Source organism: Hypomesus nipponensis, chromosome 8 (genome assembly GCF_054491055.1).
Source record: "Hypomesus nipponensis isolate SF chromosome 8, ASM5449105v1, whole genome shotgun sequence".
Lineage (NCBI taxonomy): Eukaryota > Metazoa > Chordata > Actinopteri > Osmeriformes > Osmeridae > Hypomesus > Hypomesus nipponensis.
In genome coordinates this window covers 3,248,369-3,275,981 of record NC_140368.1, presented here as the reverse complement: position 1 = coordinate 3,275,981, position 27,613 = coordinate 3,248,369, and the positions used below count along the sequence as shown (strand labels likewise).

The following is a 27,613-nucleotide window of genomic DNA, read 5'->3' as shown; positions in this document are numbered from 1 at the left end:
TGTTCAGTGTGCGGGTGAACCAGACTGTAAACAGATGTGTATTGTGCGTGTTCGAGGACTTACCGGATTCAAAGACAACACTTGTGAATAATGTGTTTCCCTCTAGATGAGAGGAAGGAAGGGTGGACTGAACACTTTATCTCTCATTAATAAACCTCAGCTATGGGGAGAGTTGCTTTTATTTGATAAACAAGAGTGACAGTGCTTACGCATTTCCACGACGGTCCTCAAGTGCCCCTACCGGCCTGGGAACCCGGAGGTGACCGGGGGTTTCTGGAGACCGGGCCGGGACAGCGAGGGGACGTGACAGAGAGATGTGATGAACACTCGTGTTGTGGTCCGTGGCATTGTTCACGTTTATGTTTGGTAAATTGTTTTGTGTTCGGGTTCAGAAGGTCATGTGACAGTCCTGTCACGTGTTGACTGATATTCTGGACCGTTGAGCTCAAGTGTTTTGAGCATTTTAGTTGTTATTTCTGGGTGTAACTCTGTCCTCTCTACTCATGACTATAATGCTCAGTTTGGTTTCATCTTCATTGACACTATATCCCACGTAGATATCAGCTGACATGGCTGCATGGTTTCTACACAGAAACCATGGTCTCTTGCAACAAAGCAGATCCCAAACCTCATGATGCACTGGCCCTACTTTTTTTCATCTCACCCATACTTTCTTTCCATTCAACCTCCTTAGTTTTCTCTCTGTCTCTCTCTTTCTCTCTCTCTCTCTGTCTCTCTCTCTCTCTCTCTCTCTCTCTCTCTCTCTCTCTCTCTCTCTCTCTCTCTGTCTCTCTCTCTCTCTTTCTCTCTCTCTCTCAGGTTATCTGGTTGATGTACTATGTCCCTCTCTAACGTCCCCGTGTCTCCCCTCTCTCCCAGGTAAGGAGCCTAAGGAGCAGAAGGGGAAGTTCAGCGTTCCGGCTCTGGACGTAAAGGATCAGCAGCTCGTCCTGGCAGCCAATCAGACGCTGAAAGTCAACTGCAGGTGAGGCTGTTAGGGGTCAAAGGTTGTGACAGTCCTTGATCGTGACAGTGATGTGAACCATGTGAAGGACAGGAAGACGGGACATGTTTGAGGTGTTGGAGGATTGAGATCATGTAGCTTATGATGTTTAGGAGGAGTGTGAGCAAGTGAACAATAAGGAAAAGGTTCAATCAGGACAAATTCACTCAGTGTCCTACCAGACAGAGCTCTGTTGAGATGAAGAATGAGGAAGATGTTTAAGCTTCATAGGTAAGCTCCTGTATGTATGAAGCAGCCATCGTCCAAGTAGCGGCTGGGCTAACCAGACCCCCAAGGCTCCCACAGACAAGTCCTGTCCAGCATGTTGAACGCTTCCTCTCTTGTGGCCAATCAGAGGGCGCTGGGAGCTGTCGTGGGCGTTCCCTGTGGGCGTGGCCAAAGACCAGGAGAGCGTGGTGGTGGTGGAGTCCCGCTGTGGGAAGAGAAGGCAGCTGTTCTGCAGCCTCCTGACCCTCACGGCTGCCCGGGCCCAGCACACCGGCTCCTTCCGCTGCCGGTACCGCCACCGGCCCCAGCGACAGAGTTCTGTTTACGTGTATGTCACAGGTAAGACACAGCAGGTAGAACACCCGTCACAGACTAGGAACGTTACGTTTGATGTAGCTACCGCTAAATCCTGTTACACAAACGGGAAGAGATTTGTGACTAATTGCCAGCAAATTCTGGTTTCAATATGAAGCAACGTTATTTCCCGCACTAACCTACTTTTTTTCATCTCACCCATTCTTTCTTTCCATTCAACTTCCTTCGTTTTTCCTCTTTTTCTATTTTTCTCTCCCTCTCTCTCTCTCTCTCTCTTTCTCTCCCTCTCTCTCCCTCTCCCTCTCCCTCTCTCTCTCCCTCTCTCTCTCTCTCTCTCTCTCTCTCTCTCTCTCTCTCTCTCTCTCTCTCTCTCTCTCTCTCTCTCTCTCTCTCTCTCTCTCTCTCTGTCTCTCACTCATATTGTTTATATCCTCATGTTAAACAGGATGCGGTTGGTGCTAAATACAGACCAATGCCAGAGAGCCAATTATATCTAAAAACTGTTTGTCCCAACAACACATCCTTCTAAATGACTCTGGCACAGAGTTCCCCCCCCACACTCCACCTAGTCTATCTCCCCTCTCCTTCTAGCCCCCCCTGCTATATATAAACCCTTTTTACTTTCGTTTACGTGCTACCTCGGGGACAGGAATAGCCCAGCTGTTGAAAGGCTCAGGCCTGGGCAGAGTTTCCCAGGGCATCAGGCTTATCTGGTCTCCTCAGCCCTGCTCGCAGCATCCTGTGCTGGGGGAGGAGGTGAGGGTGGGGGTGGGGTGGGCTTGGTCGCTACCTCCAGGCAGGGGGGATGTCATGGTAACACTTGCCGTACAAGGTGATGGTGAGGAAGTGTATGTGTGAGTGAGTGAGTGAGTGAGTGAGTGAGGGAGTGAGAGAGAGAGAGGTTGGGGCGTGAGAGTGAAGACTGGCAACTCAGGGGCATCCAGGGGTAGAGGAGGTCCGTGTCTGCCCGCTCCCTGCTCCTCCCTGGCCCCGAGTAGGCCGCTGGGGAGGCTGAACACGAAGCTGGGCCGAGGGCCAGGAGGGGCTGTGGGGAGGGGGGAGGACCGACGGCGGCCAGGGTTACAGGACAGGCTACCGTTTGGCCAACAGGACCCCAAGGAGACATCAATCGCTCAGGCCGTCAAGCCCATTAGGCTGCCTCTTGGTCAGCTGCTCTTAGCTGCCCTCTCCTCCTCCTCCCTCTCCCTCTACTCCTCCTCCCTCTTCTCCTCCCTCTCCTCCTTCTCCTCCTCCATCTCCTTCCTCACCTCCTCCTCCTTTCTCACTTTTTCCTCCTCCCTCTCCTCCACCTCCTCCCCCTCCCTCTCCTCCCCCTCCTCCTCCATGTCCTTCCTCACCTCCTCCTCCTTCCTCACTTCCTCCTCCTTCTTCACCTCCTCCTTCCTCACCTCAACCTCCTCCTCACTCACCTCCAACCGTCCCTGCCCATCTCAGTCTTTAAATGGAATCAAAGCAGAACACGAGAAACCCAACGGTCCTTGGGGTACTTTTGTTAAAATGTTCAGAGATTTGCTTTCCTTGAATAACACTATAGTAACAAACAATGAGGGGAGTAACACCCTTGCATTTCAATAGCTTGCACAGATATTAGAGAACGGGTGGACTACAGAGAGATGTTGTTTCATTGCCTCCAAACAATCTGTGTGTGTGTGTGTTTACAGCTGACCCCACACTGTGTAAATTACTGCACGGGCAAATAGTAAACGTTTGTGTGTGTGTGTGAAGGCTTCTGCGGGAGTGTGCGTCTGTTTATTATTTACTGCCCTTGCTGTTTTGGTGAGCATAGATCATTGTATCATGCGTTTCTACTGTAAACAGGGTGTTTCTGTGTGTGTGTGTGTTGTAACACTGACTGTTCCAGCCTCGGTCCCTCTGACAGCGTTGTTTGGGTTTCAGACAGCCGGCAGCCATTTGTAGAGCTACAACTAAGGAGCCCAGATGTGGTGTACATCAAGGAGAGAGAGCCACTGGTCTTCCCCTGCAGGGTCACCAACCCCAACGCTTCTGTCTCATTGGTCAAGGTGAGTCTTCTCACCTGGTGGTAGCCAATCAGTGAAAACCTATTTTTTTCACCCTCTTTCCTCTTCCACCTGCCAGAAAAGAAAAAAAAAACAGTTATGACTTTTCTTAGAGTGTCCATCAGCACTCATATCAGTACCCAGCCAAGCCAAGTGCTGTTGTTGCTGCCCATCATTCACCACATTGTTACCATGGCAGCCTTTCTCCCTTGGAGTGTGTGTGAGTGTGTGTGCGTTGGTTCGTGTCAGTCTGCGGATATGTGTGAAAAGGGCGGATGTTTCTGCTGCTCTGGTGGTGAGTGACAGAGCGGAGGCTCTTTGGAAGTGCATCGCGCTGTAGAAGTAAGAAAATCGTTGCTGGCCTGTGTGTGTGTGTGTGCAGTGGTAGTGTGTGTGTGTGTGTTTGTGTATTTAGTGCGCAGTACCGTGGGTGTGCGTGTATGAGTGAGGCAGTGATGGACACTGTGTTTCAGATGTGACCCTTGCTTTAGCGCCGTGTTCCGAGTGAACGGCGCCCTCAGTTTCCTTCATCCTGTTGGCACTGCATTCACCCCCCCCCCACCCCCCCCGCCCAGGGGAGACCCCCATCCCCACTAGATTACAGTTCAGTCCAGAGACCACACGATAGGATTTACTGGAGGAGCTCAGATCCGATTGGAGGGTTTTGGGAAACGAGCCGTAACCCCTGGACTCTCATCAACTAGCCCTGGCTCACTTCCAGGAAGTGCCACCGATCTGACCTCCAGGACAGCACACAGAACAAACACACACACAAACACACAGAAGCACACACCTTTACCGCTGGCTCTCTGTGTTTACGTCTTACTTCCATCTCCACACATGCCTGGAGCCACAGAGGTGATAAAAAACAAAAATAGCCCCTATCCTCCTTCTCCTTCTTCCCTCCCTCCCTGATTTCCTTCCATGCATCTCTTCTCTCCTTCAGTCCTTCGCTGGCCTGTTCTCACTCCACACTCGGTCAAGTGTTTTTTTCCTGGAAGGATTTTGCACTTTACCTCAATCTTTAATCTGGGCCCTTCTCACTGGGAACAATACCCATGGGGCCGCAGTCCTCGCGCTTCAGCCGTGAAAGTGACCAGAGGAGGGGGGGGGGGGGGGGGGCAAGGGAAGGAGTATGTGACCTGGGGGTCCAGTCCGAGTGTCTATATCCTGTAGTAACAGGATGTGAGGAGATGGACTGGAGTCACGTTTCCCACATCCTGAGTTCTCTCTGCGCCCCCTGCCCTCCCCCCTCTCCCTCCCCTCTCCCTCCCCTCTCCCTCCCCTCACCTTCCCCTCTCCCTCCCCTCTCCCTCCCCTCCCCCCTCCCCTCTCCCTCCCCTCTCCCTCCCCTCTCCCTCCCCTCTCCCTCCCCTCTCCATCCCCTCCCCCTCCCCTCTCCCTCCCCTCTCCAGACCCCCATCCTCCAGCTCCCAGCCTTTAGCTCCAGGCCCTAGGAGGCTGTGGGGGCCCAAGGGCATTCACAGAGGTCTTCAAGGAGCTGCAGAGGGGAAGGTGTGTGGGGGTGGGGGGCAGAGGGGGCAGGGGGGGCAGGGGGCGGTGTTACCGTGCCATAAGACAGAGGATGAAAGGAAGCTGGCTGGCGTCTGGAAGGGTCAGCTTGCACCCTTACTCTGGGAGGGGGGCTGTAAGGCAGTTCACACCAAGGCTTTGTGTGTGTCTGTCTGTGTGTGTGTGTGTGTGTCTGTGTGTGTCTGTGTGTGTGCGTGTATGTGTGTGTGTGTGTGTATGTGTGTATGTGTGTCTGTGTGTGTGTGTGTGTGTGTGTGTGAGTATATGTGTGTGTTCTAGGGGGGTCCACCTGTTCCCCAGGGAGAGGGTGGAAGGTTTCCACTCTGTCACAGAAACTCTAGTAAACATTTCCTTGAGTCAGCCTCCAAGAAAACAGAGTTACACAAGCCTCTGTTTCTGCATGGTCGGGCACCGCTCAGAGCTGGTGCTCATGTTTTAGGTAGCTTTTCCTTGCTTCCTGATATTGAGGAATGCCGTGGTAACTTGCAACAGATCAACCACAGGCTTCCGTGGTTTGCGATATTAATCAGTTGGTTAGGGTTTGTGAGTCAATTTGTGACGTCTGTTCATTTTCCACGGCCGGTGGTGGATCGAGCTGTCTGCTGTATGTGTTGGTTGTTTGTTCATTCAATATGGGTGTCGTAACGACAGGTCAATGTTGTGTGTGTAGATGGGGGGGGGGGGAGGGTGAGTATCCCACACATTTGCACATCATGTGCTAATGTCGTGTGTTAATCCAGATTGCAAAATTGTGGGATTAGGGTTGGATTAGGGTGTGGTTCAGTTTGATGACATGATGTTTTCTGCTTGTCCTTCCAGTACCCTGACCAGCTGCTGGTCCCCGACCACAGGAACATCGTGTGGAACAGCAGGCAGGGCTTCATCGTACGACGGCCCTCCTTCATCTTTGTCGGCCTCTTCTCCTGCCAGGCCACCGTGGACGGAGTCACACACACCTCCAAGTACCTGGCCATCAGATTAGGTGAGCTGCTGTCACACACACACACACACACACACAGAGAGAGGTAAAACACACACACAGAGGGAACACAGCATGCATGTATTCTTCAATCAAAATCAACCTATCTTCTGATCTTAGACTAGCAAATTGAGTCAAGGAAAGGAGTACTTTATTTGATCCCTTGGGGGGAAATTCAACTGTTACAGCCACATTGACAGGCACAATACCAAAAACACAAATTAACGGAATTGTTTAAAAACAATAAAAAGGAACGGCAATGTGCATTCATGCAAATATAGTCTACCGATTCAAGATTAATCTGATTTGATTTCTCAAGAATTTACGTGACCCTCTCCTCCTTTCTCTTTCCCTACCTCACTTTCCCTCTCTTTCTCTTTCCTCCTCCAGTCAACAAGATCACAGCGGTGTACCTGAATGCCAGTGGGCCAGTGCAGACCCTGCAGGGAGAGACTCTGTCACTCAACTGCACCGTGACTGCGGAGCTTAACTCCAGAGTGTCCATCATCTGGAGCTACCCAGCCCAGGTCAGTCTGCCGGACCTCCGGGCTTCACCTCCTGTTTGTTGGCGACATGAACGCAGTGTCTGTGAAACAAGTGTGCCGTGACAGCAAACTATATGTTTACCATCTGTCTCAAAAGACAGGAAATGCCGTCTCGGCCTAAAGCATGTATCCTTAAAATCGTAGTCTTCCTGTCGGCTCATTCCTCCTTCTGTCCTCTTCGTTCCTCTCTCTACCTCTGTGTTTACCTTCCTCCCTCTCTCCCCGCCAGGCCAATAGCTCAGCCTCCATCACCAGGAGGATAGAGAAGAGGAGGAGCCACACGTTGTTCTACAGCGTCCTGTCCATCCCCAGACTGCAGCGCTCAGACAGGGGCATCTACACCTGTCACGTGACCAGCGGGCCTCAGAGCAGGCAGGCCAACGTGTCGGTCACCGTCTACGGTGAGCACCTGGCACCTGACCTCCGCCTGGCACCTCGCGGACCAACACACCACCTCAGCGCTGTGCCTGTGGGGTCATGACCTCTTTTTTGATGACTCAGACCTGCAAAGTGACAGTTCCTCTGTGTGTGTGTGTGTGTGTGTGTGTCCGCCTTCTCTTTCGTCCCAGACCGTCCGTTTATCCGTCTGAAGCCCAGACACGGGGTGGTCTTGGAGACTCACGCGGGTCAGAAGTCCTACCGCCTGTCTCCCAAGCTGAGAGCTTTCCCTGGCCCGGAGGTCATCTGGTAAGAGCCCACAACATCCAGCAGCCCTGGGGAACCCAGGGGAACCCCGTGTTCTCCTGAGGGTTCCACACTGGGCTCCCGATATGTGCTGTGACGTCCCTGCGGCCGGTTCCTTCAGTGTTCTCTCCGTGTGTTTCCCCCGTCAGGCTGAAGGACGGCATGGTGGCGGCCGAGCGCTGTTCCCGTTACCACGTGGACGGGAGCTCCCTGGTGATCCGGGACGTGGCAGAGGAGGATGCTGGGAAGTACACCATGCTGGTGGGCATCCGGGAACACGGCCTGTACCAGAACCTCACACTCTCCCTGGTCGTCAACGGTAATCAATCATCTGAGTCCAAGTCCAAGTCTTTTATTGTCAGATGCACAGAACAACACAGGGTCAGACTGGGCACTGAAATTCTTAGGACAAGACAACGCAAAGCAACCTGGCATAACATAACATACAAGTACACAGAACATTGCTTACATCTATGATAAATTAATCTGTCTTACTTAGATGGTTTAATTCTCTCTCTGTCATACATTTAAATTTATTTATCCTTCAAAAGGAAATGAGTTGTACTCTTGAACTCTTGAAATCCGTCAAGGGGGTAGGGGAAGATCAATCTGACTCTGTCTCTCTCTCTCTCTCTCTCTCTCTCTCTCTCTCTCTCTCTCTCTCTCTCTCTCTCTCTCTCTCTCTCTCTCTCTCTCTCTCTGTCTCTCTCTCTGTGTCTCTCTCTCCCTGCCCCCCACAGTGAGTCCTCAGATAGGAGAGAAGGCTGTGTCGGTGCAGGAGCCAGGCACGGTGCAGAGGGGGAGCCGCCAGGCCCTGCACTGCACCTCCCACGCAGTGCCCCCACCCCAGGTGCAGTGGCTCTGGTACCCCTGCCCCTCCAAAGGCCTGTAAGTACACACTCAGCCAACACACACACACACACTCGTCCAAAAGACACATTCAGTCGTACCCAAAACATCCATGTGCAGAGAGTATAGACATACCTCTGGATAGAGAAGCACTCTCTGAACTTTAACTTTACTCTCTCTCTCTATCTCAGTTCAGTCTCTTTCTCTCTCTGTCTCTCTCTCTCTCTCTCTCTCTCTCTCTCTCTCTCTCTCTCTCTCTCTCTCTCTCTCTCTCTCTCTCTCTCTCTGTCTCTCTCAGTTTCTCAGTCTCTCATTCACACACACCACATAGTTGTACATACATTCTTACACACATGTCGTTCTGATGGTGAATGTGTACACACTTAACTCACACAAAGACATGAATGGATGTGTCATGTATTCCATTTTTGACTTTCAAACAATAGACCTAACTCTGTGGTAGACATGATGCAATATTATACTGTCTGTTTATTTAGACTCTGATGCTGTCCTTAATTTAGAACGGAAACATTAACCGACCCATGCTAAATGGGTCCTTTTTAGTGTGTGTGTATGCGTGTGCGTGTGTGTGTGCGTGTGTTTGTTTGTGAAAAGAGACTTGTTTTGTCTATTTCAGCATGTGTTCAGACAGAGTTTCCTTTTTACAACCAGAACAGATGCCTTTGGAGGCTTTTCATCTTTGGGAGTGTGTGTGTGTGTGTGTGTGTAGGTGTGTGGGTTTGGGGGGGTGTGCGTGTGTCTTCCATCATGTTGATGTGCATGTGCACGTCTTGCTATGAGTTTGTGCACATGCGTGCGCTTTGTTGCTTTGTATGTGTTTGTCCATGTGCACACGTCTACTGTATGTGAGTGTGTGTGTGTGTGAACGTTTTTGTCAGTGTGTGCGCGTGTGTGTGTGCCTGGTACATTCACAGACATGGTAGGCAGTGCAACTCAGACATGAAAGCCTGGAGGAGGAAAAACAAACACTTCAAATAGAGTTCCGTGTCCTCGGTCACATGTTGTTGGTTTCCAAATCAAACGCTATGATTTAATGAACTTCCTGTCCAGAACGCAGAGTGAGGGGCTTGTTTATTATTAAGATTGCTCATTACATCCTCTGATGCCTCTGATTCAACACACACACACACACTCACACTCTTTATAAAGTTCTCATGAGAAATGAAACCTAACCCAACAATAGGTACACAAGCATCCTTACACACCTTCATATTACACAAATGAAAACACTTGGCAAAAACATTACTGTGTGGCTCTTGGAGGTCAGGCCCACCATTGTGTTGGTAACATCCCATCAAGGAGGTTAACCACCACCTGCCCGAGCATCTGAACATTCGCCCCCTGCTTGAATTCCCCCTTTGAGACAACCTGTGACCTTTGATCATTAGTAGATGACCCCTGACCCCTGACCCTTGCATACTGACATAGAACCCAAACTAGTGTCAAACCATCCTGACACTAAAGCGTCTTCACACTTCTTTTCTCTACAGTCGCTATAAAAAACAAACCCCCATTTGTTTCTTAGCTGCAGGATTACGACTGCAGTACAGGCGCAACAGGCAGAGCTCAGTTATTCAGACAAGGAAGACAGGATTTTATATATCAACTGTATGTTTAAGATTATTTTGAGGATTGGTTTTGTGTTTTTGTTAAGAGCCAGATACAATTTGCAGGGGCATCTAGACTAAATATACCTGAGAAATACCTGAACTAAATACTAATAATATCATTCTAATCTCTTTTCTAAATGACCAGCTGAAGTGTTTATAATTAGACATGGACTCCTTTTAACTCCGTAAACTTTGGCCCCTGCACATTCTGTCTGGCCACTGGCATGACACTGCCCTGGTTCTCTGTAATGTACTGTTCCGGTTCTAGATTCTTGTTCTAGAATAGCACTGAGTGAGAGTAAAGCGTTGTCTAGCTGGATCCTCACCAGGCCCTTGTTCTTTGTAGCTCGGCCGCCCCTCGAGCCTGACGCCGCGCTGGAGGAGGCCCAGGGACTGTGGGCTGGGTCGGGCCAGGCTGAGAGGACCCAGGGTCTGGGTCTGGGCCTTGGTCTGCCCTGGGAACAGCAGTGCTCTTATCAGGCCCAGGCAGGAGGCGCACTGGGTTTCCTGTGCGAAAATCAGAGCGCTTTTCCTCTCGTTGTTTGGCTTCCTCCCCGACGCGAGACGTTTCCCACCAGTGTGATTGTCCCTCTGTCTTCAAACGTGGCATAGTCCGCTTCCTCAAGGGCTTGATCTATTCTTGAGACCCCCACCCCCACCACACCCTTCCACCCCATCACACACACACCTCTCTTCCCGCACTACCCTCGCCAGCTCTGCCCCCCACAACCACCCTCTCCCCCCCACCCCCCGCCTGTCCTCATCAGAAGGATCCACCCCTTCCTCCACCACACCTTACACCTCTCAAGCCCCCCCCCCCCTTCATCCCTACCCTCCTCCCACACTCTCATCAAGGCTGTTTCCAAGGCATCCAGAGCCCTCTGTGACAGTACTGGGCCAGGGCCCCTGAAGTGGTGCATTCTGGGAAGTGAAAGCCTGGGGGGGTTGGGGGGTCTAGGACAGAGACCCGGACCACTGTTGAGCAGTGAGGAAGAGGAGCAGCCTAGAAGGAAGGCCGGAGGACGTTCAAAAAAATCACAGAGGATCTGATCAGCATTCATGGTTATTCTATTAATTTATATCCCTCCCCTTTTGCTGTCAACGGATTCCCCCCCGGCCCTCGCCTGCTCCCCCCCCAGACGTTTGAGCCGTTAGGAAAGTGCAATTCCATCCATCCGTCCGCTAGCCCCAACTCTGGAACTGCTTCCTCTTTACTGTGTCCTAGAGTGGTACTATACTGGGAGTCTGGACTGGGCCCTGTCCCCAGCCCTGACGTCTTGCTGCCGTTCTAACATGCTCTCAAGCTGTGACTTGTGTTCTGCTGACATTCTCCATGACTGTAACTTCATCTACACTTCTTGGGCTGGTAGTAGGAAGAGAGGAGGTGTTGTGTGTCGCTATGGGATGCCTACAGTTCTCTACCGAAAGACTGATTGATCACCAAACCCCTACCATGTAGGAGACCCCAGGACCAGAGACTTTGTGTCCTATGTCGCCTGTCTTGTTCTGCAATTTCAGTGTCCTGTCATGTTATTGTATGTTACAATTATGTCCCTTGTTCTACTACTGTATATCAACCACCAGCAGAACGCTTCAGCGTTTTGAAACTGACATTTATTGTGTAGGAGATAGTTTGTTTGTGTTTTTACATGCACAATTTATGTTTGTTTTTTTCGTTTGTTACAATGTGTTTTGCGCTTTGGTGCATGCTTTTGTGTGTGTGAATGTGTGTGTTTGTGTAAACGTGTGTGTGCGTGCGAGTGTGAGTGTGTATGTATGTGTGTGTGTGTGTGCATGAGAGTGTGTGTGTGCAGTGCCCTATTTTACGGGTCTCTCCCAATGTGATTAATTCCTTGCATACAGATTTTCTATGAGTAATATATAAATCTAATATTTAATAATTTTATACAACTAACTTACTTATTATAAATGCAAATAATTGCCAAACGTGTATGAAAACTGTATTGTTTAAGTGTTATATATATATAATGTTGTTTTTTACATTAAATTTAGCTTGAACTTGTGTGTTGCTTTCCTTTCTTGGTTTTGTTTTGGAAACGTTGAGTTGTGAGACAGACAGGACTAGACAGGGACAGTGTAGTGAGTCTGACTGGGACACAGAACATCACTATTCCCCAGAACATCCATTAAAACCTCCTTCTGTCCTCACTCAGCCTTGACCAGCCTGTCCATGTGAACAGGCACACCGCTTGAATGGCTTGTGGAGTGCATGCATGTGTGACAGCGTTTTGTGTGTCTTAGTTTGTGTAACTAACCATGTTTGTCCATGCGTGTCTACCTTTCTGCGCACTCCACCATGTCCATGTTGCATTGTGTGTGTGTGTGTGTGTGTGTGAGAAAGAGAGAGAGAGAGACAATGAGAGAGAGCTTTTCCTGGGAGGCGTGGGAGCGTTTTCTGGCTGAGAAGTGTGTGTGAGTGTGTGTGAGTGTGTGTGTGTGTGTGTGTGTGTGTGTGTGTGTGTGAGAGAAGAGTGTGTTTTAGTCCAGGCCCTTGGTGTCATACACAGGGTGGGTCGTTCGTACAAGACAAGGGCACTCGCTATCTGTGCCAAGAGGAAGAGTAATCAGAGAGAGGCGGCTGAGGGGAGGAGGGTGACAGGGCAGAGGCAGCCAGCCAGGGAGGGGCACACGACTGTCTGAGAACAGACATACAGCTGGACAGAGAAGAGGAGAGACAGACAGACAGACAGACACACACACAGAGAGGAGGAGAGACAGACAGAGAGACAGAGACAGTGGAACAGCCGGACAGAGAGGAGGAGAGACAGACAGAGAGAGAGGCAGACAGACAGACAGACAGTGGAACAGCTGGACAGAGAAGCAAAGAGACAGAGAGAGAGAGAGGCCGGCAGCCAGACAGACAGGCAGGCAGGCAGGCAGGCAGGCAGACAGACTGAGGAACGGCTGGACAGAGAGGAGGAGAGACAGACAGACAGACAGACAGAGAGGCAGGCAGGCAGGCAGGCAGGCAGGCAGGCAGGCAGGCAGGCAGGCAGGCAGACAGACAGAGAGGCAGGCAGGCAGGCAGGCAGGGGAACGGCTGGACAGAGAGGAGGAGAGACAGACAGACAGACAGACATGCAGACAGACAAGACAGAGAGGCAGGCAGGCAGGCAGGCAGGCAGGCAGGCAGGCAGACAGAGAGGCAGGCAGGCAGGCAGGCAGGCAGGCAGGCAGGCAGGCAGGGGAACAGCTGGGCAGAGAGGAAGAGAGCCAGACAGGGGGACAGTGGGGGGAGAAACCTGGGATGTGAAAGAAGGTATAGTTGTACAGTGTACAGTAGGGAGAGCTGTCGGCATGGCTGTTTTGGCTCAGAGATATCCCCCATATGATAAATAAAACAGAATGAATGAGTAATTCATCAGTAATCTGTTCTATCTCGGAAACCTTGGAGTCTTTAAATATACCTCATTTCCAGCCTTCCTTAGGAAGAAGCTACAGGCCAAAGCCTGAAAAGATGGGATGATTGAATGAAAGGATGTTCCACAGGATGACAAGTCACACCTCTGCATCCTTAATGCTGCAGGTGAACAATGTGTAGACAACATGACGTATCGCTTCAAGCCTCCAGCTCTCCAGCAATCAATCACAAACACAGCATTCCAACACAATGAGCCCTCCGAATCAGAGAACAAATAATAGGGTTGAAACACCAGAGATGATGATGATGATGAAGATAACAATAGGGATGGTAGATAGAATATGACGTGTACTCAGTCTGTCCAGCTGACCTCCAACAGAGCACAGCTGCAGACACACACACACACACACACACACCTGCCAGCAGTGACATGACTATATCAACACAGCTGAGCTGTGTGTCTTCCTCCTCTCTTCCTCCAAGGTGTGGGAGTCCCTCGTCTCCTTCGCTCTGGTCCCCCGTGAGAGAGAGGACCTCTGGCACGTCCACACACAACCACATCCTGAGTGTCACACACAGGCAGGAAGTCCTCCAAGGGAAGAAGAAGGTGAGCGCACACTCACGCGCACGCACGCGCACACGCACGTCCACGCGCACAGACACCAGGGGAGGGAACATGGTGGATCATAAACAAAGTCCCTCAGAGACACACAGTGTTCCCATTGAACATTTGTATATACAATCGTTGTCGTGCTGAATCATCCGCATGTTAGATGAACTGGAGGCCTTTTATGGATAATGAGATCAATGAATAGGAATACACACGCACACATATACTGTAATTGAGTTTCAGGCTGGAGTTGTTCAGCTCCCTGAGGGCTGGAGGTGGGGAGCAGGTCTGTGGGCTGGAGGTGGGCAGCAGGTCTGTGGGCTGGAGGTGGGGAGCAGGTCTGTGGGCTGGAGGTGGGCAGCAGGTCTGTGGGCTGGAGGTGGGGAGCAGGTCTGTGGGCTGGAGGTGGGGAGCAGGTCTGTGGGCTGGAGGTGGGGAGCAGGTCTGTGGGCTGGAGGTGGGGAGCAGGTCTGTGGGCTGGAGGTGGGGAGCAGGTCTGTGGGCTGGAGGTGGGGAGCAGGTCTGTGGGCTGGAGGTGGGGAGCAGGTCTGTGGGCTGGAGGTGGGGAGCAGGTCTGTGGGCTGGAGGTGGGCAGCAGGTCTGTGGGCTGGAGGTGGGCAGCAGGTCTGTGGGCTGGAGGTGGGGAGCAGGTCTGTGGGCTGGAGGTGGGGAGCAGGTCTGTGGGCTGGAGGTGGGGAGCAGGTCTGTGGGCTGGAGGTGGGGAGCAGGTCTGTGGGCTGGAGGTGGGGAGCAGGTCTGTGGGCTGGAGGTGGGGAGCAGGTCTGTGGGCTGGAGGTGGGGAGCAGGTCTGTGGGCTGGAGGTGGGGAGCAGGTCTGTGGGCTGGAGGTGGGGAGCAGGTCTGTGGGCTGGAGGTGGGGAGCAGGTCTGTGGGCTGGAGGTGGGGAGCAGGTCTGTGGGCTGGAGGTGGGCAGCAGGTCTGTAGAGGTGGCAGAAGGTCTGGCTCAGAAGGCTCCATTGTCTTTTAAATGGGCCCATGGAAAATATGAGGCATGTTATCAGCAGCAGAGGTACTGTAAAGCGAGTGTGTGTGTGTGTGTGTGATTCTTTTCCACAGACCGTGGGGGTTCTGACAGTAGCGGAGGCCTTGGTGTCTGGGGTCTATCGCTGTGTTGCCTCCAACATCCTGGGCCAGGACAGACTAGACACACGCTTCTATGTTACAGGTACTGTGCATCATCATAACACACACACACACACAGTATATGCACACACACACAGCATATGTCCTGCTATCTTCCTCTTTTCACTGTACTGTTACCTTTTCCTCCTCTCCATCCATCTTTTTCTTGGATCTGGAATGTCGGTCTCGCGCTCTGTCCAAATGTAAAACCAGTTGTCAGGCTGGTGGGCTTGAAATATTTGATGTGCTTGACTGTGTCATGGTGTGTGTTGCCATGGACACGTTGCAGATTGTGTGTGTGTGTGTGTGTTGGGGTATGTGTGTGTGTGTGTGTGTGTTTGAGCGAAACAGGAACCTGGGGCCCTTATCGCTGCACTTCCCCGTGCAGCCGGGGCTCTTTATTTCGGGAGGCCTGGGGGTGTTCAGGAAAGATAAACACTATCTGCCATCAGGAAACCCTCAAACCGTTTCCAAGGGAAGTTTCAAATAGCTAAAGTAAATAAAAAGCATTTTCACTGTATTCCACCGGCTGCTTTTACCCACAATAGGTATTCAACATTGTCATCAAAGGTTCAGAACATGGCGGGGTGAGACGTCGTTGAGACGTCGTTGAGACGGTTTGGTCGACGCAGTGAAGAGGGATCAGGATTCTCTGTCAACCCTTCTTTCTCTCTCTCGACCTCACCCTCCCTCCATCGGTCCCCCTCTTTCTTCCTCTCTCCCTTCCTTCCTCCCGCTCTACTTTGTTCGTTTTCTCCATCCCTCTCTCAATGTTCCTCTCTCTCTCTATCTCTCTCTCTCTCTCTCTCTGTCTCTCTCTCTGACTCTCTCTCTCTCAGATGTCCCAGGAGGCTTCAGTGTGAAGCAGGAGGAGGAGCCCAGAGAGGGCGGAGACCTTCGCCTCACCTGTGCAGCCAACAAGCACCTCTACACGTTGTTGTCATGGCGCCGTGTGAGCGACGGAGCAGAGGAGTTGCCGGCGAGCCACGCCCCGGTCGCTCAGCTGTCGTCAGGGGAATTCTCCCACACGCTGAACTTGTCTCTAAGCAACTTGACTGCAGATGCTTCCGGAACCTACCGTTGCTCCGCCCTTCACCGTCTGACAGGACAAAAGACACACCTGGATGAGCGGGTGGAGGTCACAGGTGAGCCTCCCGGGTCCTTGCTGTCTTCACCATTCTCTTCTCCCTCTTATTCTCTACCGCCGTCAACGATATCATTCGTTGTGCCACAGTTTGGATCACTGTTGCATGTGATATCACGGTCTGTCAGTGATCCCGCTTTCCGCAACGTGCAAAAGCTCACGTTCACAACAGTTTACACAATTGCAGACTGGAGTTTACGTTGTGTGGTGACAACATACCCCATCACAGATGGGTAACACCCATCTATGAACACACACACACAACCACGCACACACACGCGCACAACCACACACACACACACAGGATCTGTGCTTGGATACGGGCTCCCCCAGTTTCCTGGGGCCGCTCCGTGTCTTTGCTGCGGCGCTCGTGCTCTGCACCTCTTTCACGTGGGAATAACGGCTCCTGTGGAGGAAGAGCACACAATGGCACTTCCCACAATGCCACGTTTACAGGCCCCTTCACCGGGCCAGAGGAACAATCGTCCAATCAGACACTGTCAGCCATGGCCTCACAGACAATCATCAATTGTTGTCCGGGAGGAAGATAGCTAAAGGGGAAACAACAATTAGTCTCTTACTTAAGTGACTTTTCTTCATGTATTTTACTGCTGCCACTTGCTGCCCAATCAGAGCTGGAGGCAGAGACTTCCTACTGGGATACCCCCTCTGGGTCCTTACTGAGGAGGGAGAGAGAGAGAGAGAGAGACAGAGAGAGAGAGAGAGAGAGAGAGAGAGAGAGAGAGAGAGACAGAGAGAGAGAGAGAGAAAGAGAGAGAGAGAGAGAGAGAGAGAGAGAGAGAGAGAGAGAGAGAGAGAGAGAGAGAGAGAGAGAGAGCGTGAGAGATAGAAAGGGGGAAGGGAAGAGATAAAAGTACAGGAAAAAGAAGATAAAGACAAGAAGCAAAAAGGGGGAGAGCGACTTGGACATTTCTAGTTGTGGTCCAAGTGGATGTGTGAACATGTTTATCATGTTTCATGAAGTGATCACAATCATTAGGAAGGATTAGGAATCATTAGGACTCGTTCCTTAGGGAGACTTGCCTTCAGCAGAGTAAACTGGACTCATTGTTAGTGGCTGAAATGTTAGGCCACACACACCAAAATGTGTCATTAACACCAACTTTGTCGTCACTCTGTGGCAGAGATCCAGGGAGTGAAAGAAAGATTTCCCAACTTTCAATTCAAAGGGTTTGTGTGTGTGTGTGTGTGTGTGTGTGTGTGTGTGCGTGTACAGTTCTGCAGGCCCCAGTGTTTTCCCAGAATCTGTCTGACTGCATCGTCAACGTCAGCAGTTCCGTTACTCTCCACTGCCCCGCCCACGGTGTGCCACGCCCACTTATAACCTGGTACAAGGATGAGCGTACACTGTTGCAAGGGTCTGGTGAGTCCCAACACACACATACCTATACAGACACACACACACCTATACAGACACACACACACACCTATACAGACACACACACACCTATACAGACACACACACACGATCACAGTCAGTTGTAAATACCAGAGGCATTTGGGTTTGTTGGGATTCTACAGGGGCACCATGGTTACCTTTTTCTAAATGTTCTGTATCTTCAGGTATTGTCATAGCTCCTGGGGGTGGGACCCTCCACATTGACCGAATCACAGTGGAGGACCAAGGGCTGTACGCCTGCCTTGCAACCAATGAGAGAGGATCTGTAGAGAGCTCCGCCTACATCCGGGTTTTGAGTAAGGGTCTATTGTCCAAAAGTCCCGTTGAATGTTTTTCTGAATGTTTGGATTTTTCAATCGGCTGTCAGGTATATCCATATATGGGCATAGAGATTCCGCTTGCATATTCACTATTGTATTGGCTGAAAGAACAGTATATTCAAAGTGTTGCTAATTATCCATGTCCTGAACTCGTACGTATATCGTATACAGTCATAATAGACTCCTACAATATGTGCTGTAGGTCTTTAGCGAAAATTAACTGTTGAGTCCACCAAGTCATTACAGATTTTCTTCCATAGTGTGCCTTCCTTTGAGAACTTGTGTTAAAAGCTGTACTGTATAAACTCTTACAAATGACCCAGGTCTGGGCATGAGAGGCTGGTCCCTGACCTCAGTAAGCCTAATTTGGACATAGGCGGAAATCCTGGGGGGGGGGGCTCCATCCTGGGAAAAATAGGATTTGACCCCCCCAATAAATCTCTGTAAACATAAGGAAATTTAAATAATATGAATAATATACATTTAACATATTACAATGTAGGCTGTGTGTTACAGCAGTAATTTTGGTGTCACCCTCAGGAATTGCTCTTGAGAAAATGTCATATAATTGTCCCGTCCCCCCCCAAAATTGATAGCAGATTTTCTCCACTGGATTTGGGGGGCCCTTCTCTGGAAAGAGGACGCACCCCAGCCAGGCTGTGTGGAGGAGTGGCTGTGTGTTGTTGTGTTCTGATAAGTCAGGAAGGAAACTGTCTCCCTTTTTGATTTCCTTCGGAAGCCACACTCTGCAGCCCTGTAAACTGTTTTACTATTTCTACTTCTTCAAAACAACAAAATCGACAGGGCCGAGATGACTGAGGAGGATGGGTGTCAGTGTTTTCTGGTTCCTACCCTCTCTATTAGGAAGGGAGGAGAATGGTAGACCTCACTCTCTCTCTCTCTCACTCTCTCTCTGTCTCAATTTGTATGTCTCTCTTTCTCCCTTTCTCTGTCTCGCACTCTTTCTCTGTCTCGCACTCTCTCTCTGTCTCTTTTTCTGTCTCTCTTTCTCTGTCTCTTTCTTTCTGTGTCTCTCTTTATCTGTCTCTTTCTTTCTGTGTCTCTCTTTATCTGTCTCTCTTCGTCTCTCTCTGTCTCTCTCTGTCTCTCTGTGTCTCTCTGTCTCTCTCTCTCTCTCTCTCTCTCTCTCTCTCTCTCTCTCTCTCTCTCTGTCTGTCTGTCTCTCTCTCTGTGTGTGCAGATACCTCACAGGTGTCGTCGTATGAGATTCCCATCCTGTCCTGCACCTGTGTGGTGGCCACCCTCTTCTGGCTGCTCCTTACACTCTTCATACGCAAGTTAAAACAGGTGAGCGTCCTCACAGCCAGCCCTGCCGTGTCTTCACAACAACACAAAGCACAACTACATGTTTGTAAATCCCGTATCGTAAAGCGGTTTCATTTGATTGAACCTTATTGAGAATTGCATAATGACGTCTTGTTTTCTCTCTTTTTATGCACTTTCTTTCTCTCTCAGCCAAAATCCAGTGCTAAAACAGAATACCTGTCAATCATCCTGGAGCCAGAGGAGGGGCCTCTGGAGGAACAGTGTGATAGGCTACAATATGATCCTGGCCAATGGGAGTTCCCCAGAGAGCGTCTCAAATTAGGTAGATGTTGATTTGATTGCACTGAAGTTGCCTTAATTGCCAGGTCACTGACCCCAGAACTGAATGCTACTTTCTGGTTGGCAACAGTTTGATGATGTGTGGAGTATGTGTGCAGACTAATGGTAGTTGATCCAAAAACGTGACATAGGAAGGAATTAGCCTTCAAGATACTAATCAGTTGAAGATTATTCAAGATTGAGAGTAGATAACATCACTTTCCCATAAAGTCAATTTAATCTGAATCAGAGTATTATTGGGAGTGACTCTGGTTTCATTAATCAGTGTGTGTGTGTGTGCGTGTGTATGTGTGACTTTGTGTGTGTGTTTTGTGTTGAGATAATTAGGTTGTTGAAGGCTCTGTGAGTTGTGTTTACTGTTGATAATTAGGTCTGTCTGCCACAATGGAATCTGATTGGACAAACTCAGATATGAACATGCACTTGAACATGTACAGTGTTTTAGATTCGCCAACTGTAGAGATATAAGCAAACTCCTTGTTTCACTTTCTTTTTATTTTTCTCTCTCTTTTTCTTTCTTTCTGTCTTTCTCTCTCTCTCTCTCTCTCTCTCTCTCTCTCTCTCTCTCTCTCTCTCTCTCTCTCTCTCTCTCTCTCTCTCTCTCTCTCTCTCTCTCTCTCTCTCTCTCTCTGTCTCTCTGTCTCTCTCTCTGTCTTTGTCTCTTTCTGTCTCTCTCTTTCTCTCTCTGTCTGTCTCTCTCTCAGAGAAGCCTCTGGGCCGTGGGGCGTTTGGTCAGGTCATGCAGGCGACAGCCTTTGGCATTGACAACTCCACTGGCTGCCGTACTGTGGCCATCAAGATGCTCAAAGGTTTTTACCCCCTTTTCCATCAGAAGTAAACCGTGAATATCATACCACCAACTGCATTCTCCAAAGCCTCAAAAAGTATCCAAAGTCAAATGTTAAGCTAAGAGTCAACACTAGGTATTGACAGCTTTTCATGCTTGCTCGTGAATAGTCAAACACTGTTGTGAAAACCTAAAATACACACAGAGCTGTAAGTGGTTAATCTGACAAGGATCTAGATACTGTTGAATTAAAGCTTACTTTCTGCACTTTGATATCATACCCAACAGAACGAAAATGACTTAAATGTGTCTCCGGCTAAGGGCTTCAGATGCCCTCTGTGTTAACAGACCTTCTGATGTCTGGTCCTGTGTGTTGTCCACTAGAAGGAGCCACGCCCAGTGAACACAAGGCTCTGATGACCGAGTTGAAGATCCTCAACCACATAGGACAGCATCTGAACGTGGTAAACCTGCTGGGGGCATGCACCAAACCAGGAGGTGGGTGTGGAGGTCTGGTTTTGACTGATCTGAATGCCTACACACATACGTGTTGTTCAGGCAATAGAAATATAGTAAGTATACACTTTCCATTGAAGTGTTCAAGCCTGAAATCTAAATTGGTAAGCAGAGATGGCAAAAGTACACACATCCTTCACTGAAGTAGAAGTACAGATACTCATGTTTAAAAAGACTGGTGAAAGTTGAAGTACTGACTACACTGTTTTGCTCAAGTTAAAGTAAAGAAGTATTGGCTCTGACATACTTACGTAAAAAGTAGCCATGACTACTACCTGTTTTAGTGTCCTGTCTGTAACAGGACCTCATATTATATTAATACATTCATAATGAAATACACCATAGACGCACAGCGCATATTGCCAGGAATCATTTTTCTAAAGGCAAACACACCCAGTGTAATAACAATGTAACACGGTGTAATAACAGTGTAACAACAGTATAACAACAGTGTAACAACAGTGTAAAAACAGTGTAATGACAGTGCAATGACAGTGCAATAACAGTGTAATGATAGTGTAATAACAACATAATAACAGAGTAGCAACAGTGTAATAACAACATAAGTGTCACGACAGTGTAACAACTGTTTAATGACTATGTAACAACAATGTAACAAGAAAAAGGTTTGTTGGAATCTATGAGTCTTTTCCTGACCTGGAGTCACAAAACCTTTAGTGCTCCAGAGCAGGAGCAGAATCTGGTCATTTCTCTCTTGACTAGTAAAGACATTGAAGTTCAAAGTCAGAGTTCATTAGAAACCAACAGCCAGTTTCCCACACATGGATTAAGCCTAGTCCTAAACTAAGAGAAAAATTATATGAAGATCTTTGTAGAAAAAACATTTATGGTCTTTAGGCTTAATCCGTGTCTGGGGTCAGAGCCCAGGAGCTTAGTTTAGGACCGTAAAAACTCAATGCATGCAGACATGCACCATAAAGGAGTGTACCAAACACGATTGCTTTATTGTAAACGTACTCAGGGCTGCGTTGTTATGCAAATGACCGTAAGTCAATTTTACAAGCTACCTGTCGGCAACTTCACGTCTTCATGTTTGTTTCCCCAGGGCCTTTGATGGTCATTGTGGAGTACTGTCGACATGGTAACCTCTCCACGTACTTGAAGACCAAGAGAGAGGTTTTTGTGTATACAAGGGTAAGAATAATTGATCGAAATGACTGGCCTGGCAGGTTGTTTCATTGGGGAAGGCTTTTCTGTATTCGCTAGGTTAATGAGTCTTACACAGCACGTACATTCTATGTACAGGCGATTTCACATCCAGATTTTATTTCCTCTGACATATACTGAAATGAATCACCCCCAATGCAAAAATACAAGCATAGACTCACAGCCTCACTTCCGCCATTGTTATCTTTGACAACAACAGGCACATTTCCTCCATTCTGTGTTGTACTTCTCAAATGTATTATAAGTCTGTACGTTTTCTACAGGACGGGGGTCAAACTTTAAACACTACACCACTTCCTTCTTCTCTGTTTTGCAATTGTCAGGTCAGATAGGCCTGTGATATTGCTGCCACAAACCTCTCAAACTTTCAGATCATTGCCAATTGTATGTAAAAAGGTATCCTCATTTCATATCTTCTATTCTGTCTTTCTCTCTTTCTTTCTTTTTCTCTCTCTCCCTCTCTCCTCTCTCTCTTCCTCTCTTTCTTTCTCTTTCTCTCTCTCCCTCTCTCCTCTCTCTCTTCCTCTCTTTCTTTCTCTTTCTCTCTCTCCCTCTCTCCTCTCTCTCTTTCTCTGTCCTGGATGAAGCCCTCTGTGACATGCTTGCGTGTAAAAAGGGGCTATACAAATACATTTGATTTGATTTGATAAAGGTGGTTGCAAAAGGGGAGTGTGGACTGGAGAGTAATGTGACCGGCCTGTCCAGTACTCAGATCAACATCATCTCTGGGTCTGATGAGGAGAAGGAGAGCATGCAGGAGGAGGGTGAGAGACCAAGACAAGAGCAATGATGAGGCTTCCTGAAGTTTAGCATTTAACAAATGTATCTCATCTCCACTACTTTCTAATATTGATCTCACCCTTTCTTTCTTTCTTTCTTTCTATCTCTGTCTGTCTCTGTCTCTGTCTCTGTCTCTGTCTCTGTCTCTGTCTCTGTCTCTGTCTCTGTCTCTGTCTCTCTCTCTCTCTCTCTCTCTCTCTCTCTCTCTCTCTCTCTCTCTCTCTCTCTCTCTCTCTCTCTCTCTCTCTCTCTCTCTCTCTCTCTCTCTCTCTCTCTCTCTCTCTCTCTCTCTCTTTCTCTTTAGGTTCTCATTCCCTCTACCCCTTGTTTCTAGAGGACCTGATCTCTTTCAGTTTCCAAGTGGCAAGAGGCATGGAGTTTCTTGCGTCTCGCAAGGTTAGTATGTGTGTATGTGTGTGTGTGCGCGTGTGTGTCTGCATGTGTGTGTGTGCTGACAGTCTGTTGCGTTGGCAGTGTATCCACCGGGACCTGGCTGCCAGGAACATCCTGCTGTCTGAGAACAAGGTGGTGAAGATCTGTGACTTCGGCCTGGCCAGAGATCTCAACAAAGACCCGGACTACATCCGCAAGGGAGACGTGAGTTCTCATACAGCTGCAGTGACATAAACCAGTGTTTCTCAAACTGTTTAAAGCTTTAGTACCTCCTATAGAACTGCCTATACTCATATTAATATTTTATAAACATATATTTATACACATTTGTCCATGATTTACTCTCATATTTGTCAATGTCTCATGTCTCATGCCCCCATTCGAGAAACACTGAAGTAAACATACCCATGCCAGACCCTGTCACGGGATCATAAGGCCTTTATCATAAAAGAGAATTACTTGTCAATGACGAACCCCAAACCTTCACACAGAGTCTGATGTTCCGAATCCAATGAAAACAATGTTAAATTGTTTCTTTCTTCTTGTACGTATACATTTCCTCACTTGTCCTCACTTCAGAGTAATTGTCAGGGGTTAGATGGCTGAGCGGTTAGGGAGTCGGGCTATTAATCAGAAGGTTGTTGGTTCAATTCCCGACTGTGCAAAATGACGTTGTGTCCTTGGGCAAGGCACGTTACCCTACTTGCCTAGGGGGGAATGTCCCTGTACTTACTGTAAGTCGGTCTGGATAAGAGCGTCTGCTAAATGACTAAATGTAAATTGTCCCCCTCAAAGTTGATCTCAGATATTTGCCCACGCCCTAAACCATGAAATCTCACTCTGAACTTCTGGTGAAACTTAGCAGCCCTAGATAGAGTTTAAGAGGCCCCAGAGGTCCTACGCCCCAGAGGCCCCAGGTCCCAGGATTGCAGGAGCCTCACCCGTCAGGAAGAGATGGGTAATTGTCTGTTTCTGAACCATGTTTTTGTTGTGCTTGGTTGTCCAGGCCCGGCTGCCGCTGAAGTGGATGTCACCAGAGTCCATCTTTGACAAAGTGTTCACCAGCCAGAGTGACGTCTGGGCCTTCGGAGTGCTGCTGTGGGAGATCTTCTCTCTGGGTCAGTCCACCTACCACACACACAGCCTGATCTTCTGTGTGTGTGTGTGTGTGTTCAGAGTGTGTGTGATCTCTCTGTGTCTGTGGCTGACAGGGGCCTCACCATACCCTGGGCTGCACATTGATGAAGACTTCTGCCACAGGCTGAAGGAAGGCACACGCATGCGTGCCCCTGAGTACAGCACTCCAGAGATGTGAGTGACATCCCACATTTAACAGTACTGGTGACCTCTGGGTGACCTCTGGGTGACCTCTGGGAGACCTCTGGGAGACCTCTGGGTGACCTCTGGGAGACCTCTGGGTGACCTCTGGGTGACCTCTGGGTGACCTCTGGGAGACCTCTGGGAGACCTCTGGGAGACCTCTGGGTGACCTCTGGGAGACCTCTGGGTGACCTCTGGGAGACCTCTGGGAGACCTCTGGGTGACCTATGGGTGACCTCTGGGTAACCTCTGGGTGACCTCTGGGAGACCTCTGGGTGACCTCTGGGTGACCTCTGGGTGAAGAGGTTCTTGGGGGTCTGTGGACAAGTTTTTTTGTTCGTTTTTTTTTTTCAATGAAGGGAAACACCAAATCGTTGTTTTCATTGTCATGTCTATGTGTATGTATATGTGTGTGTGTGTGTAACAGTTACAACACTATGCTATCCTGTTGGGAAGCCAACCCTTCGGACCGTCCCACTTTTACTGGGCTGGTGGAGACACTGGGAGACTTGCTACAGGCAAGGGTCCAGCAGGTTAGATCTACACACACACTCACTCACACACACACACATACACATACACACACTTACATGCACAGACTTACATATACACACATACACACACATCCAACTACAAGAGGCCTTCTATCGTTCTGGTCCCGTTGAGCTTGTTGTTGTCTTCTGATCAGGAGGGGAAGGACTACATCCCTCTAGACACATTAGATTGTGGGGAGGCAGGCAAAGAAGAGAAGTCGTCTACCTCCACTGCCCTGCCTCACAGAGTTAGCAGTCTGGGGTAAGGCACTGTGTTCACAGTAGCAGAAACTGGGTACTTCATATCACACACATTGGATGTAGATCAGCCGGTTTCTGCCCACAAAATATTTGTTTTTGTTGTTTTTTTGTAAGTTATGCAAAATGTAATTTCTAATACTTTTTTTTTCTTCACAAAATACCTTCTCACAAATAACCCTGACCTATTGCAAGCCAGGGCTATGTTTGAGTTGTGGTCGCACTGACTGTTGTTTGCCTGTCTTGACACGGCCTGGGGTTTCAGTTCCAGCAACACAGAGGGGGGGGTGCCACCTCAGACGTTTGAGGAACTACCCTGCAGAGAACCATCTGGTCCAGAAGTAAAGAACACTTTCAGAGTCACACCGTCAAACACAAGTACAGAAAGGTGCAGGAGGTATCTCTCCCTGACGTGCTGCCCTGTGTGTGTGTGTGTGTGTGTGTGTGTGTGTGTGTGTATGTGTGTGTGTGTGCTACCCTGTGTGTGTGTGTGCCATGTGTGTGTGTGTGTGTGTGTGTGTGTGTGTGTGTGTGTGTATGTGTGTGTGTGTGTGTGTGCTGCCCTGTGTGTGTGTGTGTATGTGTGTGTGTGTGCCATGTGTGTGTGTGTGTGTGTGTGCTGTCCTGTGTGTGTGTGTGTGTGCGCTGTCCTGTGTGTGTGTGTGTGTGTGTATGTGTGTGTGTGCTGCCCTGTGTGTTTGTGTGCCATGTGTGTGTGCCATGTGTGTGTGTGTGTGTGTGTGTGCTGTCCTGTGTGTTTCAGGATGAGCAGAGTGACAGTGGCATGATCCTTCCCTCGGAGGAGCTGAGATGTGTCAGGTGGAGCAGCGGCACCAAGACCAGGAACCTCAGCAGGTCACCACCTCACCTGACCCCTGACCCCTATCCCTCCACACCTTCATAAGCATTCAGTCCAAGCAACGTTTGTCTGGCACAGCATGCCGCATTGCACCTGCAATCAGGATCCTCCCGGCAGCTGCATGACTAACAGGGTCTTCCTTGTGCGCTCGCAGGTTCTTCACCATCGATAAGTGCCGCGAAAGCCTGTTACCCTGCATGTGCAACGACCGGATGGGTCTCCGTGACGACGAGCCTCCCGTCCTCGCCGACGACTGTGACTCGGAGACGGACTGCTCCCCTCCCCCCGACTACAACTCCGCCTTCCTCTACCCCTCGTTCTAAAGGCCCTTACGCCCCTCTGACCCCAGCCTCCTAGCACAGCAACAGCTGTCACCTCACCATTGGAGCTGTAGTACAGTAGTAGTCTACCTCAGCCCCCTCATCTCCTCACGGTTTTTCATCTCCGAGTCTATGAGGCTTCACAGGGTGAAGGGCGGACCATCCTCTTTCATCATCAAAACCTTAACTGACTCTGTCCACTCTCTTCAACATTTCTTCCCCGCTGCAACTTGTCACCATCTCAACCCCCTGTCAGTTGGCCACCTTTCCCCTCTTTCTCTCTACCTCTTTTACCACCCCAGACTTTTCACCGCTCCTCTCCTCTATCCATCTCCATCACTACCATCACCACCCATGATGCAACACTTTCCATTCAAGCTGCAAGTCCTCTACCCTCCCCTAGCGGTTTATCACAAATGCTGTAGTACAACATAGCTTCCTCAACAAGGCCCCATTCCTTATTCCACTCAAACCCTCAACCTGACTGAGGGTTTGCAACTCATACATAAAACATATTTAAAACATACAGAAAACACAAAGAAAATCCGTACTATGACATCAAAGTGTGTTGAAAAGGTTGACTAGTTTGAGTATGGTGTGTGTACTGTCTTCAACCAGCTTCAGGAGGTGTGACAAACAGGTATCCACACACTTGGCAATATAGTGCAGATGCAGTAGACCTGTGACCTCTGAACAGGAGTTTATGCTTAACAGAGACGGAGTACCAAGCCTTCTAAGAGCAGCTAAATAAGCGACAGTATTAATCTCACTTCTCACACGTCGGCAAGTAGCCTTTTACACTTGCGAACTTCATCATAGCTAACATCTATATTGGTACCTAGCTAGTACACCGTTTTAAGAAGAGGAACATCTAGTCAAAATAGAACAGAGCCAAAAGGGTTCGCACTCACTTGTATGCTGGAAGATATTGTGTGTAGAGTAACATATTAGACTATATCCTATTTATTTTCATTTATATACCAGTACCAACGTGTTGCAGTTGTGGTGTAGATCCACCTGACGGTGTTCTGGACTTGTCTAGAACATGAACTGTGTGACACACAGCAGCCCGAGTCTGGAACGCTGCCAACACCTTGTTTATTTTGCACTGTATGTATCCAACACTTTGAAATGCTTCAAATAAAATAAAAAAAAAGAGCACTCAACAAAATGTTGCAGTATAAATCGACAACACAAATGACAAATACAA

The 27,613-nt window shown here is 49.2% G+C and overlaps 1 protein-coding gene across 3 annotated transcripts in view; it reads left to right on the top strand.

Moving 5' to 3' along the window:
• Positions 1-27,574, top strand: part of flt1 (fms related receptor tyrosine kinase 1) — a 29,655-nt gene extending 2,081 nt beyond the window's left edge. Inside the window, exons 2-30 of one of the 3 annotated variants that reach the window (XM_084702836.1) lie at positions 880-985; positions 1,359-1,570; positions 3,464-3,588; positions 5,938-6,100; positions 6,488-6,624; positions 6,872-7,043; positions 7,212-7,329; positions 7,476-7,645; positions 8,067-8,214; positions 13,672-13,795; positions 14,875-14,983; positions 15,780-16,085; positions 17,322-17,468; positions 17,669-17,800; positions 19,026-19,132; positions 19,301-19,433; positions 20,155-20,259; positions 20,622-20,735; positions 21,820-21,908; positions 22,594-22,705; positions 23,026-23,117; positions 23,196-23,318; positions 24,121-24,232; positions 24,326-24,425; positions 24,861-24,966; positions 25,122-25,228; positions 25,490-25,565; positions 25,988-26,079; positions 26,238-27,574. In XM_084702836.1, coding sequence (XP_084558962.1) covers positions 880-985; positions 1,359-1,570; positions 3,464-3,588; positions 5,938-6,100; positions 6,488-6,624; positions 6,872-7,043; positions 7,212-7,329; positions 7,476-7,645; positions 8,067-8,214; positions 13,672-13,795; positions 14,875-14,983; positions 15,780-16,085; positions 17,322-17,468; positions 17,669-17,800; positions 19,026-19,132; positions 19,301-19,433; positions 20,155-20,259; positions 20,622-20,735; positions 21,820-21,908; positions 22,594-22,705; positions 23,026-23,117; positions 23,196-23,318; positions 24,121-24,232; positions 24,326-24,425; positions 24,861-24,966; positions 25,122-25,228; positions 25,490-25,565; positions 25,988-26,079; positions 26,238-26,406 — 3,806 coding nt within the window. In that variant the 3' untranslated portion in view covers positions 26,407-27,574. Of the gene's footprint in view, positions 1-879; positions 986-1,358; positions 1,571-3,463; positions 3,589-5,937; positions 6,101-6,487; positions 6,625-6,871; positions 7,044-7,211; positions 7,330-7,475; positions 7,646-8,066; positions 8,215-13,671; positions 13,796-14,874; positions 14,984-15,779; positions 16,086-17,321; positions 17,469-17,668; positions 17,801-19,025; positions 19,133-19,300; positions 19,434-20,154; positions 20,260-20,621; positions 20,736-21,819; positions 21,909-22,593; positions 22,706-23,025; positions 23,118-23,195; positions 23,319-24,120; positions 24,233-24,325; positions 24,426-24,860; positions 24,967-25,121; positions 25,229-25,489; positions 26,080-26,237 lie in introns of all 3 variants that reach the window. The other 2 variants (XR_014766284.1, XR_014766283.1) reach the window with 2 other exon arrangements.
• Positions 27,575-27,613: the final 39 nt, after the last annotated feature.